We start from the raw sequence: 19,146 nt of genomic DNA on the forward strand, positions 1-19,146 counted from the left end.
TGTCGGGGCAGTCAATGAAAAGGGAGGTGAGATGTTAAGATGAGGGATAAAATACAGACAAAAACACTCACTGTATCATAAGGTGTGTTATAAATTCTGGATTGCTGATGTGTAAACAGTGCTTATTGACAAGGTGCGTGCCAGGGCTCAGAGACAGTAAACTGTAGGTAAACTGCCCCAGGGCAGACTGCTGTAGGACTACACTCAATTAAACTCGGTGTTAACCCCTTCTCCCCAGAGGTGTACTTGATTGGATCCCTTGGGCTGCTTGCCTGTAGTGCCATGGAAACGGCACTTATTTTCCAGCTGTCCAATGACAGAAGTGCATGGGTGGCAAAATACATCTTCCCCCCACTATCACAGCTGGTGGGGAAGGGAAAATGGGAGGATCCAGTGATTAAAGGCAAGTACCTCACCTCCATTGGCTGGTGTGTGAAGGGTGATAGAAGTACTGGAGCTAAGTTTTAATCTAACTGATTCCCTTTGTTCTTTTTGCATGTTAAATTTATTTTTGATTACCAGTTAGTTACAAATTTATGTTTGCAACAATTTATAGCAAAGGTATTTTTTATCATTAGTGAATCTCTAAAAATCTTTACATGACAGACTGGAGAGGATAACACCTCTGATTGACGTGTAGTAAGACAGACAACACCAAGCAAGCAGGCCAATGTTTGGCACTGGAAAGCTCGTGGCTCATCACCTGCTGCCAAACTGGGTACAATCCTATTACACAATTAATAAGTATTCAGTTGGACTCATTGGTCTTTTTGGTGACTGTGGTGTGTCTGTCCCTGTAACTCACATCTACAGTAGGCTCCTGTGAGACCCCTTCTCCTCTGATAACCACTCTTCAGCTATTAGTGTCTTCTTCAGTAAACACCTGCATGAAGTAATTGTTTAGTGTATTTCAACTAATCTGAAATCACAGAGAGATAAAGGCTTTGTTTGGCAAAGTGATGAGTCTTCTGTCTTGCTCCTTTTCGGAATAAAGTGTTAAATGATCTGTGCCATGGAACAAGGTCATCTTGTTCATGACCGCTGACCCCTGACCCCTGTTTGTGTGTCTGCAGCGCTGTCAGAGGAGCTGATCGTGGGAGATGGCAGTGTGGAGGGGGTGGAGGCCAGTGTGGGAGGGGGAGTGTGGCCTCAGAGCCTGGCCAGGCTGAAGCAGGAGCTGAGCCGGGTGCGCAGGGAGCTGGAGACCCTTCGGAAACAGCAGGACAGGCTGAGTCTGAGCAGGGAGCTGGGCACTGCCCTTGACCACACCTACCTCTACCTGCACTGCCTCACCCTGCTGCTAGGTGGTGCTGTGCTCTACATTCTGTGGGCTCCTAATTCTGAAGACTGAGAGGATGACTTTAGTCTCTGGGAGGACATGACTCTAATCCCTACCTCAGCATCACACTTTCAGCATGTGCAGAATAATATGAGAAAACAGCACGTATTTTACCACACAAGTCTTTTTTATCAACTTTATTATACAAATTCTGATACATATTTTTTTAAATGCAGGTAAGAAAACATTCAGTGTAGCACAGGCGTATACAAGGGTTACAGTATTGGTCAGGTAACAGATGGAGTTTCAGAAATTTGAAATCTGATTGTCAAATATATGGTATGTCCTGCTGAAGGAGGGCAATACTGTGCGGGCCAGGAGTATAAGCTGTCCTGCCAATAGGACTCACACAGTCCAGGCCTTCAGCCTGCTCCCCATCTCAATGGTGCCCCCTAGAGGAAGGACAAGTATTGGAGTGTTAGAGTGAACAGTCACAACTTGTACTTTGAAGTCTTTACAAATGTATCAAATAAGAGCCTTTACTGTGTTAATTTCTCAGTACAGATGGCTATGCTGGCAGGATGGGATACTCAGACAGGGGTGTCTGCCCTAACTCCCACAGCCAGCCTCTACTCCCACCCCAGACATCCTGCCCCCTGCTCACCAGTGTGGGCTCCTCTGCTTGCCCTGCTGGTTAAGCCATGTCTTTATAGCCTCCACCCACAGCAGGTTTTGGGGGGCGCACAGCTTCTTGTCACGCTTGGTGATAAACCTGCAGGACACAGGGAGAGAGTCAGAGTCCCGGACAGACAGAGATGTCTTTTTTACAAGTCCAGGAACTTCCTAACATGGCCAATTTGAAATGTTCCCCGTTTTCTTGGACACAAAGACAAGGTGTCCATTACGAGCAGCTCAGGCACAACGGCCTTCCACAGAATGAATGACTCTGGTCAGGCACAGAGGGAAGTCTGTCCTTTATTATTTGTTATATTGCAGTTGATGTTGTCATGTTATTACATAATCGACAGCTTTTGGCATAGCTGTATTTTTCTTAAGAAATGTCAATTGACTTTCATCACTGCTGTTGAAATGGTATGAATGCATTTCTAATAACAAGACCATGAATTTATCTATAAAAAAAACTATAAAATTAAAAGTGTTTCACTTTTGTAAGTCAAAAGTGTAATCACATTTTTTACAATGAAATGTAATTGTTTTCTGTTATTTGAGACATGCTTTGTAAAATCTGTGATTTCTCTGTCGCTCCAAATAAGTACTTTGAACTACTGAGGGCACAAAGTGGAGGAAGAGATGTGTGAGGCAGAAAGTCCAGTTAAATAGGAGACATTTTTAAAATGTGACCTGGAGGAACAGAAATTTTGCAGTCTTGCTTTTTCCACTTAAGAAGATGAGAGAGGAAAGGAGGATAGAGGAGGGAGGAGGGGGTTGTTAGGGATCAGGATGGTCAGTGTGAGAAAGAAGAGGTTGAAGGAGACAGGAGGGGGTTGGGAGGGATCTGGATGGTCAGTGTGAGGAAGAGGAGGAGGAAGGTGACAGGAGGGGGTTGTTAGGGATCAGGATGGTCAGTGTGAGGAAGAGGAGGAAGGAGAGAGGAGGGGATTGGGAGGCATCGGGATGGTCAGTGTGACGAGGAAGAGGAGGAGAAGGAGGAAGGAGACAGGAGACATGCTCTTCACTCACACCACGGCGGGGATCCGGCAGCCCTGGTCTGGGTTCTGCACCTGATAGTCTTTCACGATGGAGCGGGGGATGGGAATGCTGCTGGTGCTGAGGCAGCAGTCCAGCGAGCCCATGTCGTTACCTGCACAGAGAGAGAGGCACGATACAGACAATCCCACTCCCGGCCTTCAGAGCACAGTGCTTTATATCTTTTTTATATCCAAATTGGTAAAAGTCTCAAAAGGTTGATCTAGTTACCTCAGCCACTGTTTCTGAAATTAATTTCAAACATATCTGTTCTTGTATTTCATATTCTATAAAATGCAGTTTGGCAACAAAAGTAGTAGAGGCTGCCAATCAACAGAAGTCCTTAGGGCTTCCAGAAGGCTGCAGAGTGCCCCCTGATGGTCTTTGCCGTCTACACTCCTCAACAAGCACCCCAGCACGAGCAGCACCTGGTTCCCCATGCTCCTCTCATGGAGAAATCTTCTCCTACAGTACACCTCCTGTGCCACACAGCTGCCAGAAATCCAGTTCCCTACTAATACTTCACTGGCCAGTGCTCTTCCAGCTAGACATGCAAAAATGATTATAGACCAATACTGACTGTCCCAAAACCATGCATCCAGTTCTTGCCTTGGTGAATTACAATGTCTTTGCCCTGTACAGCACCTGTTTTCCTGTGCTGGTGTGGGGCCGTTCTGCCTGACTCTCAGACTGTGCTGGGAGAAAAGGACTCTATGAGCCCCCGCATAGCCACATTTTGTTTTCAGTGTCTCTACTGTTTAGAAATCTCCTTTGGAAAATTCCTTTTGCACAAAAAATAAAGTCCCTGCAGTGCACTATTGTTTCTCATTTTGCCTTTTGTTTGTTAGAGTGCAACAAAATTAATAATCATATTTGAGTCACCGATGTTGTTCGAGACGTTATTCATATGTATGCTGCTCTACACACACTGATCTGTACTTTAACCCTGCTGTGGAAAGATGAGCAGTTAGGTGGGCACCCAGCTGTGTGAACTCAGTATAAACTCAGTACCTCGTGCACAGCCCAGCAGCAGTCCCGCCAGCAGAGCGGCCCGCAGTGTTGCCATGGCGCCAGAGAGGAGTCGCTGTCCACAGTGCTGCAGGATGTCCGTGCTCTTCTGCTCTTCCACTGCGAGGTCTTTGTCCCTCGTCTCCGGCAGCTGCTCTTTAAATACTGCCAAGAAGTTTCATTTTGAGTAAAGACACGCACCACTTCTCTCCTTCCAAAAGCTTCCTGACAAACTCCGCCTCAGCACAGCCTCTTCTCATCTGGTCTGTCTGATCCCCCTGCCAGGGCAGAGAGCAACAGTGACACTAGGTCACTGGAAATGAACTTTAACCACATTCCTCCATAAGAGAACGCTTTTAATGTCTTACCTCACACTCTTACAGTAGTGCTTCCCTACTGATTATATGGATACTGTGCAAAGTGAACTATGCTTGCTTGTGTCTGTGAATTTGTGTACTCTGTATACTAGTTCAAGCTTGATTCCTCATGAGAACCCCAGAGGACAAAGAGGACTTTAATTTATTAAGGTGACCTGGGTGGTTTTTGTTTCTAAGAGATTGCTTATTTTGTGCAGTGTGTGTAAGAGGGTGAATGCTCCTCTCTCTGTACCTAGTTACTCTAATGAGAATGCATTACTGTAGACTGCACATGGTCACCACAGACAGAATCTGTATGTACAGCGCTGGGCTACACATCTCTGAGTGTATGTGTTCACAGAGGCTGTGCTGCACTGCTGGCTTGGCTCCCAAACTCTGGTAGCTGAGCCAGCACACCCAGCCCAGAAGTCCCCTCCTTCTCACCTGTTATTACTGGAATCTCTGTTTCCCCAAAGCCCACAGGGCATCCTTACTTCCCACCCAGTTACAGTAACAGGAGTACCTCCACCTGTGGGGCAGGAGCCCACAGCGAGCACCTAGACTGCACAGCCTTTCACCTGCACTCCACAAAGACCACGGATTCAGTGCAGAACACTGCAACTCAGTACAAGGCAGAAAAAGCCTGCAGCATGAGAACTGTAACACTGTCAAGATAGCTAAAGAGCACTCAGAACTAAGAAGTCTCTTACAGTATGTCATCAAGATTATCTACTGCATACTGCAGCAGTATTCTAAGAGACAGTTTGCATGGTCTGGAAAAGGCCAGATACTGCATTTCTGCCTTGTTAGCTGTCTTTGAAGAGGCAATAATGGATTCAAGTGAAATACAGTTGAAAGCCCAGTGGGGTGGATAGCTGTCTTACGAAAGCAAAGGGCGGTTGAACAGTATTAGAAGCTGGATGAGTTAATACAGTAGAGAAAGTGCACAGAAACACACTGGAAAAGTATTTACAGGCAAAGCTTCCATTTAATGCTAATTAAGACTTACTTCAGGACGATAATATTGTTTAGTGAACATACAGTCCTCCTGTGTTTTGGGTACAGAGGTGCAGAGATAAGATTAAATATTAAGAGCATGATAAAAATGAATATACAGAAACAGGAAATAGAAAATTGAAATAGAAACAAAGTTCTTACTGATTTTCTTGAAGTAGCTGCTCTTGTCCCTCAGCTATCCTTTCATGCTCTTTCAGCACTGGAGTGCCTCCTGCCCGCCTCCCAGGGAAGTGGCAAACCAATACCATCCTCCGAAAGCACAATTTTGTTTTTGGAATACCTAACTATAAATGTGTTCATTTTCAACCAAAGCATCTCCGTAAAGCAGGCTTCTTGATTTAACACATACTGTTGAGCTGGTTTGTATATTTTCCAGGAATTTTGTGATGCGGTACCCTGTGAAAGGCCAGGGTGATTCTCATCTGAACCACATGCCGTAGAAAGCATCCTCAGTCACCTGCCCAGTGGGTGGAAGGCAATTGGTCAGGTGACATTTAAAACCTGGAAGTTGATGCTTAGAGATTGACTGTTAACATTTGCTATGGAGTGAGTAGCAGCTGACCGGAGTTTTTATTAGGAAGGATCCATGGATGTTATTGTGATTTTTTGGAAGAGTTTCAGAGAGACTTATATGTTTATGCTGGCAAGCTGTTTAACTCGGAAATCAGTTAAAAAATCCGAGAAGTGTGGTTAGAGCTCAGAACAAGTCTTGTGTTTTGTTCTGCACTGTAAAATAAATAAGGACTGTTTCTAATTTACAATGCACGCGTGTCTGTTTTTCCTGCGATCTACCTGTTCTGTTCTGATCTACAACAAGATCCTGTTGTGGCATGGCACCCCTCCCCTAGGTGTGCCATAAAGGGTAACTGTCAATTTGGAAGCTGTAAGTATCCTAAAATAATGTGTGCATGTGGACTTTGAGCTGATCAATGTGGAGAATACAGAAAGCACTGATAAGGGGAATCCCTTTTAACATAGCTTGGGCTACTGGTAGGGTACCACAGGGGTCTGTGTTAGGACCACAGCTCTTTCATTTTTAAACCTAAATGCCTTTCCAAATCTTGGTCCAGCTAATCCTTAATTAGAGCCGTGATTAAGTAAGAAATTAAGAATCAATTCATTACTTAACTTGTTGGATAGTTCAAGGTCCTGAAAAGGTGTGGAGTCTAGGTGCTAATGTTGATTCTACAGATCCAGATGTCCAGATGACCAATGAACGGGGTCTGAAAAGAGGTCATCAACAGCACAGCAAGATTCCTGAGACTGTCCTGCTCTGCGGAGAGACCATGTGAAATTCACAATTGACAGGTAAAATGAAGGAGACCTCAGGATCCATTAAGTTAACAGGCTCTGCCATCAACTGTATTCAAGATTAATAGCTTGGCCTCCTTGCTAAGTGTTCTGTTCTCTGGCTAAGATGTAAGACTGAAGCCTTATTGTAAGAGATTTATTGCCAAGCCTCTAGAAGTTACTTTCAAAAGCAAAATCTGCTAAATGGCTATTGACAAACCGCCAAATGCACCATGAATATCAGACTGCTTGCATTGAATTTAAAGAAACAAATGCAGAAAGCTCGAATATTCTGCCAAACAGATGGAAATCAAGTGAAATAATCACAAATTTATATTACAGAATTATATAGATTGTAAAGCTGTATTTAGAAATCTGATCAGATTTGGTCAGCAGATTATAAAAAGAGGACATTACCTCCCTAGGAAGACTTGGATGAAGAACAACCCAATGCCTGGAATGCAGTTCAATGACTGGCGATAGAGGATAGCTCTCTGGGGAGGAATAAAAGAAATTGTAAGAAATGTTGATTTTGAGAATTGAAAATTGTTACAAAATTCAGAAAATCAAAATGATGAACTCCTTGTCTCCTTCATGTGGAAAGCAGAAGGCTTGACCTCGCACAGAGAGTAGAGGGTCTCAAAATGTCATTGAACCTGATTCGGGAAATCTTTCAAAACACAACTAGATAGGATTACTGTAGTTGCCATGTGTCAGAGGAGTTTGTTTCAAACTTCTTGACACAAAGGATTGTGTGGGTCTAGAACACGATGGCCGCCTATGTCGTTAATGTACAGTATACCCTGGCTCCCTTCAAAAAAGGTCTGGACTACATGAACTGAATGGCTTCTTCTCATTTGACGCCATTTTCACATTGTCACACACTTCTGTTCAGTGACTCCATGCCTACATCTGTCAGTACTCCATGTCTTAATCTCAGTCAATACTAATAATACTAATACTACTACTGCTAATAATAATTATGCTCCATTCTAATTCAATAGCAGCTCTCAGCTCTGTGGACTCTTTCACTGCGCATCGCTGAACAAAGACAGACAAGCCTGATCTAGACAAAGGGGATTTTTATTTTCTTTCTAACTGGAAATATTTTGGTAGAGAAAAAAACAAATAAATAAACTGCTGACATACATTCATTAAAGGCAGTGACTGGAAAAACATAAGCTGGCTGAGTGCCACACAGCCTGGGGAACAAAGCACATACTGTACAGTAGCGCAGAGGACTGAGGGACAGTGTCTGTCCTGGATTATAGATTTTCTATAGGCACTTTACACATTTCATGAACCACTCGGCCACTGACATGTGGACAGTATTACTGAGGAACAGCGTTAGGACATTATAAAATGTTCCCCGAACCACTCAGCTATTAACAGGCTGACACAGCAGGACTGAGGGACAGCATCAGGGCTCTTTATACACATTCCCACAAGCACTGACCTATTGACAGACTGACACAACAAGACTGAGAGACAGCATCAGGGCTCTATATACACATTCCCTGACCCACTGACTTATTGACAGACTAACACGGCAGGACTGATGGCCAGTGTCAGTGCTTTATAAACACATTTCCAAACCTGCTCAGCTACTGTAGGACTCTACTGTATATGGACACTATTGATATACTGTATACACATCCCTGATCTATTGACAGACTGACACAGCAGGAATAAGGAACAGCATCAGAGCTCTGTACACATTCGTACTGTACACCCACTGAGCTATTGACAGTGTTGGTGTACTCTTTTGTAACTCCAGGTAACACAGTAGGGAGCGGTACAATCTGAATTGATGACTGTAAAGAAAGCTGTTGGGTTATGGACCTTCAATTGAGAGACATGCAGGGTGTGGAACTGTCTGGGGTTGTGAGTACTCAGACCCTTACCCATTGGAGGAAACAAAAAATGAACACAGAACTGTGCTGGCCCATTTATCTGCTATTATACCAGAGTGCCAATTCCTAACACAAAGTAGAAGGAGTAGAGGCTCTCAACCTGATTCCTGTGGAACCCCATTAAAGACCTCACTGGCTCTGCTTTGGTCTTTCACCAATTCATTACTTAACTTGTTGGATAGTTCAAGGTCCTGAAAAGGTGTGGAGTCTAGGTGCTAATGTTGATTCTACAGATCCAGATGTCCAGATGACCAATGAACGGGGTCTGAAAAGAGGTCATCAACAGCACAGCAAGATTCCTGAGACTGTCCTGGTCTGCGGAGAGACCATGTGAAATTCACAATTGACAGGTAAAATGAAGGAGACCTCAGGATCCATTAAGTTAACAGGCTCTGCCATCAACTGTATTCAAGATTAATAGCTTGGCCTCCTTGCTAAGTGTTCTGTTCTCTGGCTAAGATGTAAGAGTGAAGCCTTGTTCCTGGACTCGAACAGTTAACTAATGTTTTCATCGTTCATTCCTCACTCTACATTTTCTATAGTATATGCAACTGTGGCAGGTACAATCTTTACAAATATTTGCACAGAAGTAAACCTTGCAGGTCAAGCAAAAATCAATGTAAACAGTGAACAAACTGCCATAAATATACTTGCAACATGCAACACAAAATAGTTGGTAAATCCAGAATAATTTGTGAGTGTGTTTAGTCATTCCTGAAGTTTTATTTGAAGTTTACAAAGCATACAGAGATGGCACAGAAAGCTCTATGTCACCTCACTAATAGCATCAGTGTCAGTTTGGGTTTCACCTGGTTAACACTGTTCGTTAACCAGCCTTTTCTTATTATACAGGACTTTCCCAGGATCCCTATAGATCAAAGATCTTCAAGATACCTAAAATGTTGTGTTTTATTGGTATCCATTGCTACTCCTGCATGCACAAAACAAGTCTAAAAGGTTGGTCTGACAGGATGTTGCTTTTTTATTTGTGCTTCTCTGCTAAAGAGTTATAATGGTTTATTTACAGTTTTACTCACCTGCATAGTTGAAGTTTATAACTGAAGAGATCTTTATTTTTCTGATCACTCCTTCTGCATCCAGATAACTGAATCATCCGAGATGAGTGAGCAATCACAGAACAGTCTACATGGACCGTGTAAAGGTTTAGTAAAAGAACATGTTATTCTTTTCCTTGTGAAACTCTCAATACACAATATTTCCTTTCAGATTGTCTCCTTTCTCTTCCCGCCTCCTCTTTCTCACATTGCACTCTCTGCCTCCCTCGGCCTGTTCACACACACACCTGAAGCAGGATCTTGCCCGTGTGGGGAATCACACCCCTCAGGGTCAGCCAGGCTATGATGAGAACTCTCTCCTCACTCTCCCTTTGGGATTGCACTGATGCAAGCTCAGGTGGGAAAGCAGCCCTATTTGATCATAGCGTTGTGTAAAGCAGAAAGAGACTCTTACGAAGCAGAGGCTCAGTAACCACAGCCTGGACATGGAAACTGGGTGACAGGTAGACAGGCAGAGGACAGGCTGTGTCCCCACAGCCAGCAGGGAGAAGCTGAGAGATGCACTTTCGGCTGCACTGTGAGTAATATTCAGGGGTTTGCCAACATTCATTCCCAACATAAATCAAATTGCAGACTTCCTACTGGAGAAGGGGGATGATTTCTTGTCACAGCCTGAGGAACAGAGTGATTCTCTTCTAATAATAATATCATAAATAATATTTGTAAATCTTTTGGTAACTATTATAGCAAACAGACTTCTTTTAATTTACACTACTAGAAAAAAAAGATAATGAGCATCAAAGAGAGACCAAAATACTAAGGGTTAGCAGTGATGTCTGTATCTTCAACGGAAGGTGAGTTCTGGAAACAAGTACACTGCTCACAATCACCCAGGACAATACCCACTAGAGCAACAACCTGACTCAGTGTGGCCCAGCCCAGCCCAGCCCAGCCCACCCAGAAGAATACAGTGATGACTTCACAGTCTTGATACTACAGTCACAGCATGGGTCACTAAATCTAATGTACCATACTCATGGGTAAGCCATGAGGTCTTGCATTTGAGTCCAAACTAACTTGCAATTGCTTACTCCCTTAATTTGGCATTATCACTGAAAGAGCTGTTACCAGGATGTGTAAAGGTGAATGCCTTTTCCTTATCTTTTAAATCTTTTTTTTTATTTTCACTGTCTATATATGGAGTGTTGTGGTTAAGGTAAACTACAAGATACCCACAAAATTTGAAGATTTCCTCATAATTAAAAAGGCTTAGCCCCAGAAAATTCAGAATTGTTACAGTGAACCCAGAAGACAAAGGGACTCTGGTGATCAGAACAGGTGAGCCCCCACAGTGCAGGGTTCCCAGTCTGGTCCCAGAGAACCAGTCTCCCCACATTCTCACTGTCATACAGCTCTCAATTAACTGAGACGTTCATCTCCATCATTACTTAACATTATTTGTGATCCTAAATCATTGACTGCACACCCACTAAACTCAGAGAACTGAAGTTTTGCAAGGACCTTATTTTCAGCATTTTTGTTCATTATGCACGACTGGAAAATGTGGTATTTCTAGGCACTACAGTTGCAGGGGGTTCACGTGGAGAGTTCTGCCCACAGAACTTGGCTCTGGAGCCCTGCAGAAATACCAACACGATGTGTGGTGAGAAGCACAGATTTACAGCACAGTGACTACAGAAATGATAGTTTATTCCAAACAAACACTGCATTACAGAATAGAAAGACTTATTATAAGGAAACGAAGCTCTCTTTAAAAGAAAGAGGCAGAGGGACAGGGGATTGTGTCTGGTTGGCACAAAGAAATGCTGTCAAGGCAGGTCTTGCTGCTGTCGGCTCTACCTCACTGCATCACCCTGTTAGCCTGCCACTCCTGTGCACCATATCTCCCCTGTCACACTAACTTATCCTCATTCACATTCATCTTTTCTCCTTGTGGTACACCTTGTGGTATGCTAAACCAACCCCTTGTCTTTACCACTCCATACCTGTGATAACCACCACCTCTCTCTAAACCCATCCTCGCGGGCCACAGTCTTATAGGCTTCACAGCCTTCTTTACCTCAGAAACCGATCAAAACTCTGGAGCAAAAGTCTGTCAGCTCAGAGGAATTTCAGATAAGATGAAGTAACCGAGGCTCAGGCAGAAGTACAGGAAGCCAGAAGAGAAATTCTGTGTCTCTCAGGGTAAAAGGACCCAGTCCAGCTAAGGCAGCTGCTTTGACTTCCCAAGCCCAGCAGATCCCCGCTCAGATACTGATGCTGTTCTTCCCTGAGAACTGGGACACGTAGGACGCCAGCACGGGATTGGTCGGCAGCACCTTGATGGGCAGGTCCCAGCTAAAGGTGTCCACATCCACGTGCTCAGCCCCCGTCCACACGGTGACCTCCGACTGGTTCTGCAGCACGATGGCCGGCTCCACGGGCTCGCGGGCCGTGACGAACTCGAAGTGCAGACGCCAGCGCAGAGAGACTGTCGGAAGAAAAACACAAGAGCGTTGAAAGCTTATAGCCACTGTGGAGCGAGTGCAGAGGCTTGGGCTGTGCATCGTGTAGCAGTCTGTCTCAGAGAGAGAGAGAGCAAGGGTGCAGAAGGAAGGAGAACTGGGCTGCAAGCTGCTTGCTCATGAAGGTTTAGCTCTTGAATTGTTTCTGTGTTGTATGCCAGTATTTTAACTTCAATTTCTACTCTACAGATATTCCTCGATTTACGAATGCCATTAGTTCCTTAATTCCTAAGGCAAAAATTCACAAATAAAAAATTAATTCCCATACGATTATATGTAAGTCCTTCAGACTGATTCTCGAATCCCAGAAAAATCACAAATTTTCAAACTTATTTATGTGTAGTTAAACCATCACTTTTTTAAATGACTTTTTTGTTGATAACTGAGTGTTAAAGCCGAGTTACAAGTAACCTAACAGAGCACTTTCCATATTGTTAAATGATGTGTACATTGTACAGTAGTTTTGGTATTTAAAGTAGTAAACAACTTACTGAACAAGCAATACATGCAACAGCTTTCTTTAATAAAACCTTTATTATCAATGCAAAAAAATAAGTTAAAATTAAAGAATAAATTAAAGCCCCGGAGCTTTTAAGCGCTAAAATCAAGGTCTGATTAAAGAAGGCTGAAAATGAACACTCACCAGAAAGGTGACAATCAGTAAACGGGAGTAAACGACAGAGGATGCTTTGCACTGATGTGTATTTTGTTTTTTATAGTGAAAACTTGATAGTATTTCGCAAAATGGGTATTCCTAAATCAGTTGTCCACAGCTCTAGGGATGCAAGTATTTGTTTCAGACCTGCTCAGCATAATTAAATATGAATCGGCTGACCGATGTCTGTGCTGAAGCCTGGGGTGGCATTGAGTGGGACGGGCAGGGAGAAGTGGCTGGCCGCGGTGTGCAGACAGGCCTCCTGGTGCCGAGCGTGTCCGGTCACACTGGCCGGCTGGCCGGGCCGGCGCTGGTACTGAGGCTGTACCTCCTCCTCGCTCTGCAGGGTCACGGAGTACTGAAACACACACACAGACGCTGTCACTTTCTCTACACACGTGCACCCTTGTGCTCCACCACAAACACAGGTGACCTCACTGACATCTACTTGTTCTGCTTCTGACATCACACTGTGCAGGGATACGTATACTGGAGAATTTGTGGGAAAGCAATCAAAAACACAAACAAAATGTTAGGCAATGCAGTTAAAATGCAGAATTTAAATTTAGGCTAAAATTGTATAATGAACTTGTAAGGACTCATTTAGAATGTTGTTTACAATTGCAGTTATCACATTATGGAAAAGATATTGTTGCTCTGAAATCAGTCCAGAAAAGAGCAACCAGATATATTCCGGGACTAATAAGAATTGCATACACTGACAAACTGAAGGAACTGAACCTTTGTAGTCTGGAACAGGGGAATCAGGGGACCCGCGACAAGTATTGAAAATGCTGAAAGGACTGACGTGAACCCAGTGGACTACTTCTGAATCAACAGTGACACACAAGAACACAAGTGGAAACTATGTGCAAGTGCATTTAAAACTGGGAACAGGAGGTACTCCTTGACACCGAAAAAAACGTTGACACCCTTAGGGGAAAAAAAACAATGATACGTTTTGCTCGCATGTGTTTCTCAAACAATAAGCGCTGCTGAAATAACCGTTACTGAGTAACTGAACCGGTTTTGTATTGTGTCTGATAAATGAGTACCTTGCACTGATGGACAGACTGCGACTCACCTGCAGACAGGGAATGTCCCCCTCAGAGAAGGTGAAGGTGCCAATGATGTCCTCTCCCAGTCGGTACACTGTCTTGAAGATGCAGAACTTGCCCACTTTCCCCCGGGCATTAGTGATGTTGAATAGGTCTGGGTGGCACAAGGCAGGGTCAGAGGTACACACAGACAGCCCAACACAGGAAGACCAGTCAACAGACAGACAATCAGACAGAAACACAGTCAGAAAGAGCGGACATTCTGACAGTCAAACACAGCGACAGTCAGACTGATGGACAGACAGTGGGACAGAGAAATGGCCAGTCTAATGACCAAAAAGACAGTTAGTTAGACAGAGAGCCATTAAATCTGATGATCAAACAGTTAGACAGAATGTCAGCCAGTCTGATGGTCAGATGGACAGGAAGTCGGCCAGCCTGATGGTCAGACGGACAGTTAGATAGTCAGACAGAGAGCTGTTCTGGTGGTCAGACAGAGTCGCACAGATACCCAGGTAGCCAGTGAAACTGATTTACGGGGAGAGCGGCGGGAGGTGTTGTTCATCAGCAGGTCCATGGCTCTTTCCAACAGCCGAGAGTCACGACGCCCCGACTCCTCCTCCTCCAAGAAGGGGTTTGAAGGGGCCACCTCCTCATCTTGTGGGAACGGGGGCTCAGGAATACCTGAAGTGGAGGGTACAGCTTATTTGACATTCACATGCTCCATCACTAACACGCCCTGTGCGCACAACACTGGAGATATCTCACCCCATCTTCATCAAATCACACCAGAGTGAGAGACGAGCGGCAGACACACAGAAGACAACAGGACATACTGAAGAACAGACACACACACAGTCAGACAGACAGGAGGTGACAGGCAGCAGGTAGTATGGAAGTACGGACCGTGCAGCACCAGCACTCTGAAGGGCACCCTCAGCAGTTTGATGGGAGAGTTGACACGCTGGCAGCCGATGGTCAGCTTGTAGACATACTTCACTGACTGACCTCTGAAGGTCGGGGGTCCATCCACTGGCACGGTCTCACAGTACGAGTCTGAGACAGGAAACGTGTCTTTATTCTAGAAGTCTGTAAATGATCTGTTAATTGATTCTGCTTTGGTAACACTGTAATTCATCGGTCATGCCAATAAAGCTTTTTCTGAAATTCATTTCGAGAGAGGATAATAACTGCATGGAGCAGCTGTGGGCTATCCTCAACTATCCAAATATCTGCCAGGGACTCCCATTACAGACTGGATTGAGCCCATTGCAGGTCTGGCAGGACTGTGTGAGGCTCCAGAGTAAACTGGAACTCTTTAATTAGGGAGTGTTTATTTATGTCTGGTTTCTACAGACAGGTGGACAGGACAGAGTTCCATCTTCTCTTCTCTGCTCTGATCATTTGCATAGTTTGGAAGAGTTTTCTTTTCAATTTATGTACAATATAATACAACACTGATATATATATATATTGATATAATAATGTGATATAAAACTGATGCTTTTCTTTGTACAAACTTCAGTTGAAATCACAATCACAGATAATAAGAAAATAAGCATGTTCAGTATTTGCTGTACTTTTTGGCTCAATCACACCCAAAAAGCACTTTTTTTAACTGGACCGAATATAGAGAGGCAGACACACAGATTTGTGACTCACATGTTTTGGACTCCCCTGGGTCCAGTCGCAGGTCACAGAACAGAATCTTTGGGGGAGTGTCCAGCATGCACTGCCCCCGCTCACCTGAGAGGGAACGCGACAGAGATAAGAAAGGAAATGTTGTCTTTGCACTTTAGCTGCTCAGTAAGAGTGCTACGAGTTATCAATAGAGAAACCAAGTTCATCACGCACAAAAAAGGCAATGAACATGTATGTTCAATTAAAAAAAAGAGAATAAAACAATGAAAAGCTAAAAACAGGATTTCTCAAGAAAGGAAGAAGGTAACGGGATCTAATCAGGAATTTCTGATTCTCGACTAGCCTGAAAGATGGGAAGTAGGAAATTTTCTGATCACAATGACAGAGTTTCTACAGTAGTGACATACAGCCTAACTATACATTCATTCCTTAAAAACAAAGTCTGCTTCAATGACGGCTTCTCTTTATCCTGCATATTCATCTTTATAATAAAAATCCTATCACACAGTGTGGCCTGTAGAGAACACCATCAAGTCAAATCTGCTTCAGGTTCATTCAAGACATCCTTACAAACATGCAGAAAGACAAGGGAGAACTAAATATCTTAATAACACCTGAGAACTGCTGCTGATTAGGTATATAAGGGTGAAACAGATTTCTTAGCAATAGTACTCAAAGGCATAGGGACCTATTATAAACATATCATTTAATATACACAGAGATTATTAAAGATAGCAAATTAACTAAGATTAACTTGGTAATAAGACTTGGGTGTGTTACCTAAGAGAAAGCAGGAGAATATCATCAGCAGAGAGTGAAGGTGATGTTTGGTCTATGATTGTAAATTAGAGTGATGTTGGTATGATACTGCACGTGGCAGGGGCTCTAATGCTGGAAAAAAAATGAAACTAATGGAAATAACGGGAAGCTCTTTTTCGCACAGAGATTTATAATCACAGACCACTTCCTTACAGCCAATGCAAACAGCAACTCTCTGTCCTCTCACCTCGGCTGGAGATGAGCACAGTGTCGCTCTCTGCCTGCACATCCTGCTTGGCGCCCTGGCTGGGGAGTGCCACCCGGCTCTCACTGGCATGAAACTGACAGTGGATCTGGGCACTGGCCCATGCCAGCATCTCACTGAGAGGACGAGAGAAGGGAAGAGATTCGAGGAGAATAAAGAAACTAGAGCAACTCAGTTCTGGGCACCACTCCCCTTCCTCTCCGAACCCCCCCCTGCAGTTCAGCCACTCCTGCCTCCTTCCCTATGGGCAGCGGCATTCTGGAAAGCCCTGCTGCTAGGACACCACTCAGAGCGCATCAAAGAAGCTCACGGATCTGTGCTGGAGCAGAAACACAGTTTCTCCTGAAGATGGCAAATACAATCACCACACCCAGAGAAACAGACAGAGGGAAGTGTAGAGGAAAGGATGGCAAGAGGTGGGACAGGAGGTTAAGAGTTTTGCTCTCCAGATGAGTTGTACAAAATAATACTCCACTGCATTCTTCAATGTGTCAATGGACACAGGTCGTCACTGCAAATGAAGTGAGAAACAGGTGTGATCTAGCCGATGCTGATAAGACCCTTGTGAGTTCTAGAGAAAGAAAGAGCTGAAGAGCAGAAGAAAACGAGGAGGGAGGTTACCTGCTGGCCGAGGTAGACAAGTGAGACAAGGGGTTGGTGAAGGTGATCAGACACTCCAGCATCTCTCCAGCCAGGAAGACTGGCCCCCGGGACAGAGAAGCCACCACTTCAATCATCTGAAACACAACAGGACTGTGAGCCAGTGACACACAGCAACGCCGGACAGCACTGGGCATGTACTCAGGCTCTTGCACAGCTTTCACACTGTTGCTTTAAAGCTTGCAGCCATGATTCCTTCAAGTAGCAATTAATATTTTGTTATACACAACCCAATGCCACACATTCACAGCGAAAAACAAAAGCAGCAAATGGATAACATAAAAGAAAAAATTATCATGGAAAACGCATGATTGCATAAGATTGGCCATGACCAGCATAAATTAATTTTGGTGCATAAAATTACTATGAAACACACAATTAACTGAGTGGCCTTTCTCTGTGTGCTATTACAGTGGATCACATGATTTCAGAATAAATACACCTGTCTTTGTAATGTCCTTTAGCCAGGCAGTGAATTTCATGTAAACATTCAAACATAAAAACTAAGGAGCTTTAAAAAAAACCCAGGGATAAAGTTGTGGAAATGCACAGATCAGGAGCAAGGGGGAAGCTGGTTAAGGATGTCACTGTGAGGCCAACAGAGATGGAAAAAGCTACAGAGCTCAATTACTTTTTTAATTAATTAAACAGGTTTTAAAGATATTTAAAATTGGGATGAAAATTCACCTCTGAGGAGGACAACACTCCAAAGCAAAAGGCCAGAGCTACACTAGAGTATTTTAAGGATAAGAAAGTGAATGCTCTAGTGCTTTTTCACTCAGAGAAATGAGTGGCACAGTCAAAGTGTTGAATTCTGAGAATCTATGGAAAGATTTGCAAACTGCTGTCCATAAACAATCCTTAAGCAACCTGAGACAGTTTGACCAAATCTGAGAAGACACAGAAAGACCTGTGGCTTTAACTGCAGTCAAAGGTGCTTCTACAAAATATCGAGTATGGGTCTGAATATTTATGCAATCAACATATTTCATTTGTTTCTCTTTAGTTTGCGTTGATATTTACTGTAACGCATCCTACTCTTAGAAATTTTCAGCACTAGTTCAGTTTTTGAATAAAAACCACTTAAGTTAAAAACTGGTATGCATCATTTTGTAAAAACGAAACACCGTAGGAAGAGTCTGAATATTGTGCACTGTAAATAAACACAACTCTGTATCGACGCTGCAAATACAATAACAACTTGTACTTAGACACAACAACACTGTGCCAACAAACGTGACATTTTGTTATACGTACCAAAGACACTGCACCACACACACACATTGTAGACAGCTTGCGGAATGTATCTTACACAACCAAGTCTCATCCCTGCCGTTGTCTTAATCCTACCCCTTTATCTGAGCCTACAATTCACAATTCATCAGCGGAATGAGTACCGCGGTACCTTAGCAATCAGCGTCACAGTGGTCTGGTCGTCACCCCGCAGTGTCCAGCTCAGTCTGTTTCACTTTGCTGGTTCGGTCCAGTCCGATGTCACTACAGTTCGAAGTAGTTCTTTGCCATTTTGGGCTCCAGGTCCAACCGGACGACATACACCCTGTGCAGACAATAACAACAGCTCCACTCTGCTGAACTACCACAAACCTTCCCTGGATTTTTTCAGTCCTCATGTCACCAAAGCAGAGAAACAGTTACAAAACAAAAATTAAGAATCCACCATTTCCGAACATTGCAAAGTGAGTAAGGCAGGGATAATGTATATACGTAAATTAAGAGTACTGAATGAATTGACCAATTTTGTGTGTGCACATCTAAAACATATTGTACTTGCATTAAGAAATAACGGTTTCTCAGTTTCTGTCACAGTCACAAGGGTTTCTAATAAGCTAAGCCGTTTTGTATTGTAAATGTCTATTAATGTGTTTTACTGATTGCTAATGCTTTGGTAGTACCGCAATATAACTATTTGAATTTGTTTATCGCAGTTCTGATACCCTCGGATCTGAGATCTGCTGCTGGAGAGAGAGACAGTAGCA

The 19,146-nt window shown here is 43.7% G+C and overlaps 2 protein-coding genes across 4 annotated transcripts; both read right to left on the minus strand.

The window, feature by feature from the left end:
- Nucleotides 1-1,504: 1,504 nt before the first annotated feature.
- On the minus strand, nt 1,505-7,657 carry LOC148841208 (C-C motif chemokine 19-like). 3 transcript variants are annotated; one of them, XM_088917919.1, is made up of 7 exons: nt 7,075-7,657; nt 6,497-6,640; nt 5,509-5,824; nt 3,998-4,159; nt 2,981-3,101; nt 1,944-2,051; nt 1,505-1,731 (listed from the first exon to the last, which is right to left on the minus strand). In XM_088917919.1, exons 4-7 carry the CDS (start codon nt 4,050-4,052, stop codon nt 1,719-1,721), a joined length of 297 nt encoding a protein of 98 aa, XP_088774045.1. In that variant the 5' UTR covers nt 4,053-4,159; nt 5,509-5,824; nt 6,497-6,640; nt 7,075-7,657; the 3' UTR covers nt 1,505-1,718. The 3 variants fall into 3 exon arrangements, with proteins under 3 accessions (XP_088774045.1, XP_088774036.1, XP_088774054.1); XM_088917910.1 differs by having other exon boundaries at nt 5,509-6,640; XM_088917928.1 differs by lacking the exons at nt 5,509-5,824; nt 6,497-6,640; nt 7,075-7,657 and having other exon boundaries at nt 3,998-5,031.
- A 3,619-nt stretch (nt 7,658-11,276) lies between these two features.
- rgp1 (GP1 homolog, RAB6A GEF complex partner 1) lies at nt 11,277-18,739 on the minus strand. Its single transcript, XM_088921716.1, has 9 exons — nt 18,555-18,739; nt 17,111-17,226; nt 16,472-16,605; nt 15,487-15,570; nt 14,731-14,880; nt 14,362-14,508; nt 13,851-13,978; nt 12,947-13,124; nt 11,277-12,077 (listed from the first exon to the last, which is right to left on the minus strand). The coding sequence occupies exons 2-9, from the start codon at nt 17,224-17,226 to the stop codon at nt 11,854-11,856; spliced, it is 1,161 nt and encodes a 386-aa protein (XP_088777842.1). The 5' UTR covers nt 18,555-18,739; the 3' UTR covers nt 11,277-11,853.
- Between the last annotated feature and the right edge of the window lie 407 nt (nt 18,740-19,146).

This window comes from Atractosteus spatula, chromosome 1 (genome assembly GCF_055471065.1).
Source record: "Atractosteus spatula isolate fAtrSpa1 chromosome 1, fAtrSpa1.hap1, whole genome shotgun sequence".
Lineage (NCBI taxonomy): Eukaryota > Metazoa > Chordata > Actinopteri > Semionotiformes > Lepisosteidae > Atractosteus > Atractosteus spatula.